The 16,371-nt window shown below is 33.6% G+C and overlaps 1 protein-coding gene across 1 annotated transcript in view; it reads right to left on the bottom strand.

Moving 5' to 3' along the window:
• SCN7A (sodium voltage-gated channel alpha subunit 7) overlaps positions 1-16,371 on the bottom strand; it is a gene marked incomplete at its 5' end in the record, with an annotated part of 59,833 nt that overhangs the window by 26,993 nt on the left and 16,469 nt on the right. The window contains 6 exons of the mRNA XM_082658698.1: positions 1,414-1,851; positions 5,217-5,573; positions 7,343-7,516; positions 8,572-8,810; positions 9,825-9,921; positions 14,783-14,989. Of these exons, the coding sequence (XP_082514824.1) occupies positions 1,414-1,851; positions 5,217-5,573; positions 7,343-7,516; positions 8,572-8,810; positions 9,825-9,921; positions 14,783-14,989 (1,512 nt within the window). The remainder of the gene's footprint in view (positions 1-1,413; positions 1,852-5,216; positions 5,574-7,342; positions 7,517-8,571; positions 8,811-9,824; positions 9,922-14,782; positions 14,990-16,371) is intronic.

Below are 16,371 nucleotides of genomic sequence, written 5' to 3'. Positions count from 1 at the left end.
CCAATCAACAAGACCAAATAATTATGCAGCTTAAATGACAACTTCTGAAACTTCAACATTTACAGTTATATTAATTTCCATCTTTCCTATGTATTTTCGTATCTCCAACTTTCTAATGAGATTGGCAAGAAGTTTCCCATTTCCCCATGATGTACTATGATAAATAGTAATTTTACTGAGAAATGGATGGTAGTACATGCCTTATAGTGTTGTTATAATTTAAATAAAATCAGCTAGCACTCTATAAATATTCATAAATATTTAAGTGAAGATATAGAAGTGTGCTGGAGAAGAATACTTTTCATTTTCTAATAATGGTATTAATTAAAGGAAAATGAACCTGAGAATATGGGGTGTGACAAGGAGTGAAAATGATTCTCGGAAACAAAGATGCCTGCACTAGAAACTAGAAGGACTTTGAATAATTGAAACTTAATTCCTTTTAGAAGGCCAATTTGATAAGTTATTGCAGAGAGCGGCTGCCAAGCCAGAAGAGGTCTGGGAGATAAGATGGTGTCAGAGACTATGGGGACCTGGAAAAAGATATTCTCTGCCCTTCCCCATGCCAGTGAATGAACTAAAACGATTCTCTAGTGAGGTCCAATGCAAGTGGCTCACAGTGCAGATGTGATCTCTATAGATGTAGCTTTGAATTAAATGATAGCTCCTACTAACACATTATGCTGCTCGCAAATGAAGACAGTAAGACTGTATCCCGTAGGGTATACATTTTCAAAGCTAAGTGAACAGCAGTATCTGCCCTTCTTTGAATATGACCCTTCTCCCCCACCACCCTGTGTTTATAAAGTTGCAAAATGTTCACAATTCAAACTGGTGGTTTTTTCCCTTGTTCTTTTAGTCCAGCTCAATTATATATGCTATAATACGTTGCAGAAATGAACTGACAAGAATCTTAAAATTTTAGCAAGCAAGAAAGTAACTTAGCACTCTTCTAGTCCCATCTTATATTTTAAACATGATAAAGTCCAGGAGAGTTTGGTGATTTCTCCAATAACACACATAGATTTTAAAAATGTAGTTTTCTTCAATATGCTTTTCATCACCCCATGCTGCTTGCTTATTAATGGACAGACTATTATAATTATATTATCTGTTGTTTACTAAGTGCTTACTATATATGGGCATTATTCTATGCACTATTGAACTATTTTTCTCAATCTTTCTTTTCTATCTCCTCTAAGAAATAGATACAAGTTTATCCTCATTTACAGACGAGGAAACTGAAGCTTAGAAAGTTTAAGAAACTTGATCAGCAGCAGAAAATCAGGAGCAAGGAATGCTATAGCTAGGATTGAATGGGTAATCTAACTCGGGAACTTCAGCACTGCTTCACTTCCTTATCAACAATGCCATCAATCAACAATAAGAAATCATGATATTAAAACAACTTACTTCTCTGCTGCTTCCATCACCTGACTTGCTCTGAATCTCCTTATTGTTCAGATTTTCTATATCAGATTCTTCTGACGCAATCGGTACAGTTTCTGAGACACTGGGACTGGGGATAAGTGACTGACTCCCATTTTCGGTCATTGTGTTTTTCTCTGTGCCACTGCTTTTTTCCTTATCCTTGAGGAAATCTTGGGTGTTGCTCAATTCAGAGAGAGTATGGTCAGAAATATTCTCTTTAACATATATATCACTTACATTGTCCATTGTTTCCTCTGGAACATTTTGGTTTTTGCATAATATTTTAGAAAGCACATAATTTATTCCTTTTTTAATCCTCGTCATTGCACGCTGGAGATTTTTTGCTTCATCATTCTCTTCAGTTGTTGCAGCCTTGTATGAACTAAATGAGCTGACCAATGCCAGAAACAGGTAAAGTATCTGAATGAGGAAGTAAATGAGGTTAAATGCATCTCATTTTTTTGTTTCCTTTCAAACAACAACGACAAAATAATCTTTTAAAAAAGCAGACCTGAGATTTGAAAACAGCATACACACTACAATGCTATTTAGGCTATTCAGTTTTTGCTCATCTACAGTGGGCCAGGTGCTGTGTTAGTGGTTTGTATAGCCAGAACTCATCTCAAGGTCACAATATTCTATGAAATATCATTTGTTTCTCTTTTACAGATGAAAACCACAAAGCTTACAGATGCTAAGTATCAAAGATCACACAGGTTGAACATAAGTCTGTCTTATTCCAAAGTTTGTTTTTCTCACTAAGCCAGGCTAACTCTCCCAAAGTGAGAAAATGATTTGCTACTCCAGGTGGCTGACTTCACTTTAGCCCCAGGAAGATGTGTAATGACATCTTCATGGGTCTGCAAACCCATGAGGAATCTCATGGGGAGAGAGCTATCTCTGGTTCTGAAGCCCACATCTAACTTTCCTTGTGACGTGCAAGCACAGGGATTGGGTAGGTTAACTGATTCTCTGTGATAATAAATTTGGTCAAATAAGAAAGAGGTGAGTGATGGAAGAATCATTCCTAATATTTGCAAGTTATTTTGAATTCGAGGATAGTGTGTATTTCGACCTTTACCATCACTGAGAAATAAGATCAAGGCATGTACATTTTCCAGAGAATCAGATTTTTATTTTGTTTGTTGTTGTAGGGTATAGATTATAATTTTAGATTCTAGTGTTGGAGATTTATATTGATTATTCTCTTAGACTTAAAGTAGTAATTTGAGCATTTTGTCTATTCTGGCAGTTTTCTCTCCTCTTTTCAGATATTTGAGTTTTTGAAGATTTAATTTACTTTATGCTTTACTTATTATTTTTAAAGGGAAAGGTTCAAATGTTACACATTATGTGTAATAATATGTATATAACTTACATAACATTTTCCTGCTTGTATTTCTGATTTCTTCATATATTAAGATCTACTTTTAAAAATACTTATACTGAAAATTTATGTGTACATAAAATAAAATAGCTAAGTATATGAAGATCTGCAGCATTCATTTGTTAAAATATCTTTCAGAATTTTGGATCTATGTGAAGAGGTGAATTCTCAAGCACTCTGATAATTACTGTTTCTCATGCACATATACACCTAAAATATTATGAAGTACCCACCAAATCGTGTTCATTTCTAATGAATTACTTTTACTTCTCAATACCCAGATATTTTTTAACACTTAGGAATAGAGAAAGCTCAAATGAGACTCACTCATGGAAAAATCAAAATATTGTTGCAGTTAATAAAGTCATCAAATAAATCATCTTAATCGTAACCATAGTTTTGGTGTAGCAATAAAACAGAGGGTATAAGATGGCTCAGCACTGGAAATTTCTTGCAGGTAAGATCATCTGAACAACTAACATATATTTTCTATAACCTACAGTTACAGAATCTCAATGGAAAAAAAAAAACTGAAAAGACAGTAATTGAATGCCAATATCCCCAGAATAGTTTGATTTTCTCCCACTAGTGTCCCATTTTGATATTAAGGCTTACTTACAGATAATCTGGGCAGGGGCTCCATGGCCCTTGTAGGAACTAGACTATTAGCATCTCTATCATTCTCAAAGGACAAAGGGAAAGACCAAGTATAATTTAAGGTAGTTGGTTGTTTTTTTTCCCTTTGTTTGGTTAAGTATTGTCCACAGTGAGAAAAATGAAAAGGGTGTTTAGTAAGAATTTCATGACTATAAGCTTCATATGAGTAGAAACCATGTTTTCTCTTAAATAGACAACCAGCACAATGCTAGGCACAAAGTACATGATAAAAAATATTTGTTGAAAAATTAATTAAGTATGGAATGAATGAAAGAATAGATTTTTGTGTCAGGATTTGGAGAAGGAAAAATTATGCTACAGCAACTGTATATTTAAGAGCTTACAATGTAAGATTTCTTATATCTTAGACACACACACACTTCCCCGTATATATATATATATATATATATATATATATATATATATATATATATATATATATATATATATATATATATATATATATACAGTAAGAGTGTTAAAAGGCTGAAAATCAAGTTCAAAATGCTCTGGAACTGTGATCTAAAGAAAGAACTTTATAACACTGTAAAATGCTACTGCTTTGTTTAAGTGCGCTCTGAATTAAAAATAGCCTAGTCTCCTAAAAGATTAATAGGAGGACTCATGATCCCTTCCTTCATGGAGCCTACAGTTTAATAAGGAAGATAGACAAGTACATGAACAATTAAACATAATGTCAATGTGTGCATATGACAGGAGTATGCCCAGGGTAAACAGAAGCAATGAGGAAATGTGCTGATACAATGGAGTCTAACCTGTGATTTTTTTCCCCACCTTTTGGGAGATGTGCTTGACCTCTATGACTTAGGAATAAAACGTAAATATTGAATCTCTTTTTTTTCCTGTAAGAAGAATTTTGTCTTATAAGCCATTTTTTTCTTGAAGAAGTAAAAGGTAATATCACTCCAATTACTGGAAATTTAAAAGTGAAAGTACTTCCTCTTAGTTAATGCATAACAGTTTTATAGATCAGTGGTTTTCCAACTTTGCTGCACAATTTAATCAAATGAGGATTTAAAAAAAATCGTGATGACCAGGTTATGTCCACATACCAATAAAATCAGAATCTCTGGGAATGAATCCAAGACATTAGTTTATTTTTATTAGTTCCCCTGGTAATTCCAACGTGCAGTCAAATTTGACAACCAGTGCTACATTTAAGTGCTTCTTAAAATTTAATGTGCATACAGATCACTTGGGGATATTGTTAAAATATAGATTCTGATTCCACAGGTCTGGGATGGGATCTGAGAGTCTTCATTAATAACTATCTCCCATAAAACCAAAGCTACTTTGAGTAGCAGGTTATAACCAGTGCTATCCAATGGAGATATGATGCATATCACATATGCAATTTTCCAGTAGGCACACTAAAAGTGTAAACAAAAACAGGTGAAATTAATTTTACTAATATATTTTATTCAACTAAATGTATCAAAATACTATAATTAAAATACATTCGATATAAAAATTATTAATGAAATCATTTACATTCTTTTTTGGGAGGTAAGACTTCAAATTCAGTGGGTATTTTACACTTATGACACATCTCAAAGTGGACCACTCATATTTTAACTGATCAATGGCCACATGTGGCTAGAGGCCACCATATCAGATAGCACAGTTATAGACCACTGGCTTCCATAAGTCCACATTGTGAAAATGCCAGACTACAATACATCAGTTTTTCAAGGAAAATTTTAAAGCATGGATTACTTACCAATAAGTTTCCAACTAAAATCACCATCATGTAAAAAGGAATACAACTGAATTGGCCTGCTACCTTAAAGCAATCCCATAAAGTTTCTATCCACTCTCCACAGAGAATCCGGAATACATTCAGGAAGGAGTGGAGGAAATCATGCATGTGCCAGTGTGGAAGTTGACAGTCTTCATCTATGTTGCAGACGTATATTTTGTAATTTGAACCAAACAGCTTCAGGCCAAGCACAGCAGAAAAGAATATGAATGTGAACAACAGCAGGACCAAGTCTTTCAGGGCCATCACTGAGTTACCAAGAGTCAGCAGCAAAATCTTGAAAGTTGGCCAATATCTCCCCAATTTGAAAATTCGCAACTGATAGAGCAATGTAAAACCCAGAATAAGAAAAAAACAACAAAAAATCTGGTCACTATTCATTACGATGTACATTAAAATTTTTTATCAGCATTATACACATATACATATGTAGTCATTAATGTAATATTCAGTTTTGAGCATTATTAATACTAAGCACTGAAAATTCAGTTTATGTATAATTCTTAATACATCTTACATATTCTATAGTTTATTACTGTAAATCCATGTATATTTTCTTCTATTGATCTGTCAATTCCCATTCAATATTACACTATTATAATTATTCTAGTTTTATGTTTTAATATCTGGTAAAGCAAGTATCCATTCTTTGTTTTGTTTTTCACAGTGTATTGAATATTTTCCCACATTTTGACATATAGATGATGCTGGAAAAGTCTTCAGCTTCCATTGAATTCCATTGACAGTTCTATTGTGTATTTACCTTTAAAAATAACATGGAAGACCAAACATAACATGCTAGGTTTAGTCTGAATATTTCATTTCTTTTCACCAGATTAAAAAAATTTTATTTATATGGCACAAAATCACCTTAATATTTGGGTCATCTAAAATCCATATATTATTTTTATATGTGCTATACCTTCCTCAACATTTTCTGGTATATAGTTGGCTTTCTGGACTCAGGGGTAGGACTTAACATTTATCCATGTAAAACTTAATCATCTTAGGGCTTCCCTGGTGGCGTAGTGGTTGAGAATCTGCCTGCCAATGCAGGGGACACGGGTTCGAGCCCTGGTCTGAGAAGATCCCACATGCCGCGGAGCAATTAGGCCCGTGAGCCACAACTACTGAGCCTGCGCGTCTGGAGCTTGTGCTCCGCAACTAGAGAGGCCGCTATAGAGAAAGGCCCACGCACCGTGATGAAGAGTGGTCCCTGCTTGCCGCAACTAGAGAAAGCCCTCGCACAGAAACGAAGACCCAACACAGCCAAAAAATAAATAAATAAACGTAATCATCTTAGATTCAGTCCATTACTAGTCTTTCAGATATTTTGATACTACCTTTTATTACATTGTCTGTATTTCCCAGTCTTGTTTCATCCATAAATTTGATAAATACAGCTTTTATATTTTTCTCTTACTCATTAGACAAGCCTATGGATAAAGATTTAAGATAGGATTCTGAAGAATTATTTGGATAAGATCAAATCTACTTAATTGTTCTTGATATCTGCTACATTCCTTCAACTTGTTACCAAGAATGAGACAATATATTATTTATCAAATGCCCAACATTTCTATAAATATCATTCTAATAACATTATTTCTTTGCCTAGTTTTCTGATGCTTTTACTACCACCTACATTGCAGGCATATAGTGATTCTGACTTGATAATTTTCTAATAACATTTTATTGGCCTTACCGTTCTTCTTTTACAAAGTTTTCTACCCTACATTTAGAAATACTCACCTGATTCTTTAGTTACACACTGGCATTCAGCTTCTGGGACTCTTTATTATCCTGCTTCTCAAAACTGACCCAGTATTCCTGACCCTGCTTTCTAAAACTGTATCTCAAATTTGCTGTATATATGGCGTATTTCCTTTAATGCCTGAGCCAAACAACAGCATTGGAGACTACTTACTCTTTTCTGGGTTACTTTCTAAGCTTGTTACATATGAATCAGTTCATTTACTACCTCCAGTATACCAAAAGGATAGGTATTACTATTCTTCCCACTTCACGTCTGAGGAAACTGAGATGAATTTTTATAAAATAAAATTTAGGTCTTGGATTCTACTTACCACCCTGAATGATCGTAAAACAGCCAGTCCATGACAATGTGTTACATAAAGTTCTACTAAACCATGGAACACAATTAGGCTATCATAAATGTTCCAGCCTACTTGGAAATACCCATATGGATGCATGGCAATTATTTTAAAAATCATTTCTGCTGTGAAAATTCCAATAAACACCTAAATAAAACAAAACATAGAGATGAGAATATAATTCCAGTAGCTCTGTCAGAACCCTCACACGCAGAAACTGTAAATTTTCACTGCCACCTTTTTCATATTTCCTCTGTCAAGATCTGATTAGTTTCAGAGTCTGTATTACAAGTACAGGCTCATAGCTTTTGTTTGACAATCTAATGTCAAACATCGTGTAATCTTCAATTACTTTAATAAAAGTCATCCTGGAAGAAAACAAAAGAATATTTGAGAGTGAAAATTTTTTCATTTTGAATAGTTCCTTTTGGGCTAAAGAGTACATATTAAGATATTTAATTTTTAAAAGTGTAAAAGAAATTTTTCAAAAGTATATATGATCCAGAAAAAAAGCAAACCCATGGAAATTGTCCTTTGAAAACTACACTGGCAGAACTAACTAAATTACTGTTTTGGTATCAAGTAAATGTATAGTTCAAAATTGGTAGCAGTTGGCTGTTTGTATTAGTATCAAGTAACTAAACAACAATAAAAGCAAACGAAATTAAACAATATATATTTGCTTGAATGTGACTTGTTTTTAAACTCATAGAAATCTTTCTCTTTTGTATTGTATGTGGAAAGAAAAGATGGGCAAATCTCAAAAATACCTTGCCAAAAGGATAAGCTCCAGTCTAAGATTAGGTGCAGTTGTAACAGAATTCAAAATTCAGATGTCAGTGAAGGACTTGTGTCTGTTATTTCACCTCTGCCCTACCTTGATCTAGGGGCTACCATACCAAAAGAGGGGATATTTGAGAAGGGAGAGGAAATAAATAATTTCTACTTAACCTGACTGCCATGCAGCTAGCTAGAAGTATTAAATTTAAACGGACTCTAGCTATAAATCTATTCAATGATAAGAATATTCACAAAGCAGGGCTGGGGGAGGTGAGGTGAGAAAGCATGAACACAGTACTTCATCTCATACTCATATAATGCATTTGCAACATTTTGGAGTTATAAAATAAAATAGCAGGGATAATGATGACTAAAGAAAAGTTGAAATTGCAAAAGAAAATAATGTACAATGAGAGCCTTACCTGGTTTTCAATGTTGAGAATATTGTTCGTTTCTAAACTCATTGGGTAGTGTTCTAAGGCCAAAAAATGTACATTTAGAATTATGCATATGGTAAGGAAAAGATCGGTAAATGGGTCCATTATAATCATATGGACAAACTCTTTCAACTTTAACCAACAAGGAGAACAATTCCAGATCAAGAAAGTTTTAGCAAATCTATACCAACAAAATGGGCATCTCTTCCTGGATTTTCTAAGTTCTGAAATGAAAGAATAGAAAAGTTATGCATTAGCTAATTGTTTATTTAAGCTCTAACTAGTAGAAATTTTTGACTTTTGCATGCAAAGGGAGGTTTGAAACTAGACTTCTGATTTTGTATTAGCAAATAGAAATATTTTGTATTAATAAAAATCTGAGCAAAGTAAATTTCTTGTATTTTGTTCATGCTTTCAAGTTAGACAAATGAAAATGAGACAAATTACGTATTAGAATCAAAACATAGGAGTACCTCTCAAGAAAAACAAATATGGAATATAACTGAGAGTATATTTATAATTTTAGATTTACATGCTTTACAAAATAATGTCTTTCAATATTGTCTATAATAATGATTACTAGTTATATATATTTAAAAAGCAGAGACAAGTATAAAAAGGACCTTAATAGGTTAATGTTATATACACCAAACTGTATTTTTAGTTACAAGGTAATACTTCATGTTGTTTTCAGTGTTAAACAAAGAAAATACCTTGGTACTCTTTGGTTCCTTTTCCAGTGTCTAAAACACTATGCTTATGAAATTTTAAAGTATTGTTTATCCTAATAGTCTCATGTTATTCCTTAAATTTTAGTTACTATCATCTAAAATTCTGAAGAAATTGGAGGATTTCCTTAAAAGTGAGTCATATGGGGACTTCCCTGGTGGCGCAGTGGTTAAGAATCCTCCTGCCAATGCAGGACACACGGGTTTGAGCCCTGGTCTGGGAAGATCCCACATGCCACAGAGCAACTAAGCCCATGTGCCACAACTACTGAGCCTCTGTGCCACAACTACTGAAGGCTGTGCACCTAGAGCCCATGCTCCACAACAAAGAGAAGCCACCACAATGAGAAGCTCACCACAACGAAGAGTAGCCCCCGCTCGCTGCAACTAGAGAAAGCCCGCGGGCAGCAACAAAGAACCAACACAGCCAATAAATAAATAAATAATTAAAAAAAAAAGTGAATCATATGAATGGTACCTTCCATAGTGTCTAAATATTTTTTACTTTACCTTCTTTATGTCTGATAGTAGCATCATCCAACATATCCAAAGAAGTAATCATAGAAGTTGATGATCTTTTCTTCATTTCTATTTCTGTAGTCTTGGTCTAAAAAGAAATTTGATGAGTCTAATACTGGCTTCTCCCCTTTGTATATCTAAGACAATAACTATAAGACGGCTTATAACCTTCTTTAAAATGCTGATTCTTTCTTCCAAAAGCCTTTCTGTGTTCCATAATTTGCCACTCTTTACACTATAGATATTATTAAACTGACTTAGGATTATTTGGAAAATGAATGTGTACTACTTGCAACTCAACAAAATCATTTTATATTATGAGGTCAACTATAAAAGGAGAAAATCAGAGAATGATAGTGGTATTACCCATATTTGACAGAACTATAATTTTTGTTATTAAAGTCTGATAGGAATTTCCCAGGTGTTTCTTCATAAAGATGATACTTTGTCATATCGTGAACAATATCCTCCACTATATTCTTAATACCGAGGAATTACTTCTCATAGAGCTGCTTGTGGTAGTGACGGTGACAATGTTTGATGAATTTACAACAAAGAGCAATCCAGTTAAGATCATCATCTGTGATGGGGGGAGCAGTGGAGCGGGGAGAGTGATAACGTTATTGTTGAGACAGTCAATGCTCATTACTGATTTGGCTTGAACTATGGATATGTTTTAGGATACAAAATGAACAAACCACATATCAGTTTAGTAATTATCTCAATTGAACTTCTCAATAAGTGCCCATACGTTGGCCAATTCCTAAGGATACACCTAGTTTACAATGTAAATTGAAAGGATTATGACTCAAAAATTTTTTTTGGAAGTTTAAGAGCTAATGAGGATATATGCCTGAATTTTAGACAATCCAGCATTAAAATTAAACTGGAAGAACGGGCTAGGATTCTTCTCACTGCTGGTTTCAATTTTCTCTGGAGGGGAGATATGAAAAAGGAAGAACCCAGTCATACTCCTGGCATTTAGGAATGAACACCTGAAGTGTTCATCTGGGACCCAGACTTCCTCTCTCTACTGCAACCCCACTGGCCTTTTTAATCCTCTGACTCATCCTGTTCCGTCCCGCCAGAGAGAACGGACTCATTCTTCAGATCTCAGTTCAAGTGCCAAGTCCTCAATAAAAACCTTTTCTGACTCAGAGAAATTCTTTATTACAAGTTTTCAAAGCACTAAGTTTCTCACTTTTATAGCACTTCCCATATTTTCATTTAATTTTTTTAGTGGAGAATAATACTCACCAGGTACCCAATAGGTTGCTTCAACCATTAATGACATTATACTTTCCATTTTTCATGTATTACTCACCCTACTTTTTTCCTGAATTATTTTAAATCAAATTTCAAATATCATAAAATTTCAGAATAAGCTTTTTAAAAAGATAACCACAACACCATTATCACAGTCAGCAAAATTATTAATTCCTTAATATTATCCAAGACCCAGACCATTTTCTTTCATTTCTCAGAAACATTCTATTATAGTTGACTTGTTCCAATCAAAATACAAAATGATATACATTTTTTTTTGGTTTGCAGTTCTACTGATTATCATGCTTTTAAATTTATTTAGCCTGTGTAATTTGTTAAAGACACTGAATCACTTATATTGTAGAATTTTCCACATTCTTAATTTGGCAGATTATGTCTTTTTAGTTTAATTTAATGCATTCTTCTCTCTCCTATAGTCTCTGGAAAAAGATGGTTAGATCTAGAGGCATATTAGACTTAGCGTGGATTTTGGCAAGAATATATTGTGGTGTTTTATGTTTCCTATTTCATAACATCAGGAAACATAATGTCTGGTGGTCCTAAAGTTACCATTTATTTTTATAGTTTATCTCCCCATTAGACCATTAGCTTCATGATGAGAGACACTGTATTTATATTTATTAATTTTAAAATCTCCAATGCTTAATACAATGCCTAACATACAGAATATTGTCAATAATGTTTAATTATACAGGTGAACTGTAAGGATATCAGTTTAGATGGGCAAAAGTTTTTTTAATATTTATATTCCTACAGTTGTATAAATCATTCTTTTCTAAGGTTTTGCCAATAACTGACAATTCATAGGAAAGTTTCACCTACAAACTGTGTAACTGATGAAATAATATTGTTTCAGTGTTGATTCTCCAGAACAGTGATGGTAAAGTGATGAAAAATGGGTTCTCTTTCTCAGTGTTGAGAAATCAATTACCAATAAATATAGATCAAACTTTGTAACTGGAACTTCTCAATAAAGATTAAATTTGAGAATTTGTGAAGACACTAATTATGTGTCTGGCACATAGTTGACACTCAATAAACATTATATACTATTATTATCATTATTATTATTATTACTTTAATTATCCCTAAAAGGGGGACATAGTCAAAGACTTAAAGAATTTTATATTGACAAGTATTCTCCATATGGACGACAGTGCCTTCTTGCAGTTGTCTTCTTGTCTTTCCTATAATTAGTCATTACCATTTTTTCAGTTGCTTAGTATATTCTAAGCAGTGCTAAGTGCTTTACAAATGTTTATTTAATTTGAATCTCACAACAACCTATGACACAGATATTATAATACACACCTTACAGATAAAGAAGCTGAAGTTTAGAAAGGTTAACAGGCTTGGCAAATATCATACATCTATTAAGTGGCTAAAATGGACTTAAATCTATATTTATCTGACTGCAAAACTCTAATTTTAGCCAATATGATCTACTGTTTTCTTATAATGTGAGAATATGAAACACATATGTAATTTCCCAGTAATTCCAACATTGGAATTAGAATCTGTCTAGGGTTAAATCAGGTTGGTCATCTAAAGGGTCCTCAGTATGTTCCATTTTAAATTCTTCACTGTCCAGTGTTTTCTTATGTATAAATAAAAAAGGAAAAGAAAGCACATCTTGTGAAAATAACTTTTATTCTCATTTTCCCAGAAAACTTTTGCATGACAAAATGTTCTAGTACTCTTCCAGGAACAGAAACCTTTTATAATTGAAAGAATTTAATTAAAACCAGAAAGGCTTTATGTGATCCAAATAGCCAAAGGAATGGAGATATTGGGAAATTAGGGAATAATCTAAGTTCTTCATAAGCAGAGCTAATAGGGCATCTCATCTGGAATAAGAGAAGTATTGTGCTCTTGAATGCATTTGTGTGTAGCCCTTGAGATTTGAAATGCCACTTCAAAACAAATTACACATTCAACATATCATTCAGACTACAATCATTCAATCTGAAGGACCTCAGACTCATTTCTAGAGACAGAAAGCTTTTGTAATTTGTTCTTCTGTGACTTCCTCATGGGTGATATGATGGCTATATTTGATAGCTTCTTTTTATACATGTTTTCTTCATACCGTCTGTAATTGATTCATTTTTCAATTGTATGCATTGAAACCTCATAGATACACATATCTATCAATAACTTGTCATTTGGTATGATCCTATATCATATCATTCAGACCCCACTTTGTAGTGGAATGACTTTTCTAGAGCTTCTTTACTGATGACAACTTAATGAAAGGGTTATATAACAGGGAAGTTAACATTTTCCTCTTTTTGGCCCAGCAGGGGCCTTTGGTATTAATGAACTTCTTAGCCAGTCATACTACACATGCCGGAGTGAATCTTTTGCCCTTTACTTTTCCTCAGCTCTTTTTATCTTTTTATGTGAGAGGATCCTGGATATAGCCCCTTTCTATCTTTTGTTTGCTCCGTCAATCTGTCCTTTTTACATCTACTAGAAAATATAGTTCGAGTATTTTTCCCGTGTAGACAATCTTTATTAGCAAGTGTTAAGAGTGCAAAAATAAATATTCCAGAAGGATGGAAAAGAAGGCAGGGCATGGCCCCCCTCCCGCAAGTGAGGGTCCTGTAACTAGGCCAGTGGGGTGGGAGCACTGGACTTGCTTGTGATCACTTTGGGCCAAGCACCCTCCAAAGAACAAGTTTCTTGGCAGGGGGACTGCTCACAACACAGAGGAAGGGAGCAACACCTCAGAAGAGGCATGGGTTCCGTCCCCCTTAGGCTGCTTTGGCTTCTGCCCACTGCACACCTTGACAGCTTCTGGGTAGGGATATTAGGAGACTGAGCTAAACCTATCCCTCTCTAAACCTAAGAGGAGGTGTGAGCTAGCTAGGTCCTGTGGAATATAAGAAAGCTACTTCTGGTTGCTTTCCTAGGTCCTGTTCTTCTTTTCTGCACACTTATGGCACAATTTAGATTTTTAAAGATAATTTTCTACAACTTCTTTAATGTTACTTCTGTCAATACTTTTAGATTCGTGGGCAAAATCTTTTGCTATGAGGCTAAACATCTGAAAATATATTCAAACACAACACTAAGGTCATTGAAAATTAGAGTAAAATTGTATTAAATTTTACTGATCATGGATTTAATTATTCCACAGGTAAAATAACTCCTTAGGTCAGGATGCACAGTGCATTTCCTCTTGAACGAGTTAGAAAGTCAATAAAGTAAAATTTTTTCCTCTTTTTACAACTTCAGTACTATACTTCGATCCATGCTTTTAGTACTTTCTGATTTCTAAATTATGGAAGGCACTGTCACTTTTGAGTTGAACACTGAAATTTTCCAAAGCTAATTCTGATGTGCTGTCTGAAGCAAGTTTAAATTAATAAATTATACCTGCATTAAGAGAAGTCAAGTTCAAAAAAATGTATAATATATCCATAGTTTATCAGCAGTAGTAGTATGCATTTTGGAGCAAAAACAAAATCTTAAACATGTTGGTCACTCTTACCACACCACACTCAGGAAAGAATGTTATGTAGCAAAAGTGAGCCCTCCTATTAAAATCACTTACGATCTTATTATGTACCACACACAGATATTGAGCATCTATTAGAAGACAATATGCTCCAAGAAGATAAACTCTGACTCCAAAAAAGCATTTAAAAAATCTGTACCTCTGCTGCTTTATTTCCTTCTTGAAGTTCCGTTAAAGCCTGCTGAAGCTCCGGCTCAATCTTCTTAGCTTTTTCAGCAGCTTTCTGCTTTTCTTCTTCACAGGAGATAGCAAGTATGCCTAAGAACAAACTTGCCATATAAAAGGCAAACCAAAAACTTATCACAACAAAAAATATCATGTAGACCTTCCCAGAAGCATAAAGGATCTAAGGAAAGGTGGAAAACAGGACAGAGAGGAAACGTTATTTGTCTTCCTGCAATCTGTTATTTTAAAATGAAAAATGAAATTTTGTTATGAAAATAATTTAGTTATAAGTGGAATGTAATCACAAGACAGCTTAAGTACTGGCTCTACCTGGAGAAATAAATGAAAGCTCTTCAATTTAGACATATATGTAAGGTACAAAATATATGGTACAAAACCAGGGAAGAATTTAGTAATTTAATTAATTCAGGCTGAACATCTGACTTTTATGTCTTCATTAACAGAGTAAACATGTTGAAAGGAAAAAACTGTCATCTTTCAATAAAGAAAGCTGGACAGTCTAAATATGAAAGATTATTTACTTTGAAGTAGAATCTTTAACTATACGAAGTGTAATAAAGTCAACGAATGACTGTTTGGAGATTACTTTCCTCTGAACTTTATGGAAACATCACAACGAGGTACAAAATCAGGTCTATTCAAAGGGGTGAGGAACAGGAATATTTCTATATCTGTCGGAATACCTGCTTTGTTGACGAACCTCTAGACAAATCACAAAGGAAAGTTATATCATTCACTTATATGAAGTCATTTGTGGATAGAAAAATACAAAACTGTAGATTTCCAAACTGCGCATTGACTAGCTTTTATTTCATAATAATTACCTAAGATATATCAGAAAACTTTTAAATTTATAAGTAGATATGACAAATCTAAAATATAGTCCACTGATTTATCTTCATTGATTAAAAGTATATGAACCAGTTTCAAGAAAACAAATGGGAATAGTTTTAATTTTTAAGAATTCATTTGAATCAATAGACAGGTACTTACAGAAAATAATGTGTTGATATAACAGAGTTAAGAATGTTTACAAATTAATACGACCTTCTAACATTTAGTCAGAAATAATTTCTTATTAATCTATAGTATGTTTTTCTTTAAAGGTATTTTTAATAAACTTGATTATCCCAGTGAGTCAGCTATTTAGGATGTCGTTAAATATTTTTCCTACTAAATGGCTGTCATTTACAGTATATTCAGGAGTTAGTAATAGATATCATGGAGTACACTGCAGGATATGTATATTAATAAATACTTTATGGTTATTATTTTATTAATTCTGGGCAAAACGTTCGTGTGGTATTTACCACATAGAAAAGAGATGAAAATTAGACAGGCAAAGATCTCACAACTGTGGGGGAATGCCTGAATTCAAAACTTTTGCTCTTTCCCCTATATGAAGCTGATGGAGAATAAAAGTATACAATCTTATTAGAATGGAAAAGTATACAAATTCTAGTTCTATTATATTTTAGCAGGAAATAGGGGCTAATTATACCCCTTTGTCATAGATTTGTTATGAAAATCAAATGAAACAAT

This window comes from Grampus griseus (assembly GCF_964374135.1).
Source record: "Grampus griseus genome assembly, chromosome: 7".
NCBI classification, from domain to species: Eukaryota; Metazoa; Chordata; class Mammalia; order Artiodactyla; family Delphinidae; genus Grampus; species Grampus griseus.
Note: the sequence above shows the minus strand (reverse complement) of the source record. Positions and strands in the feature narration are given on the sequence as shown.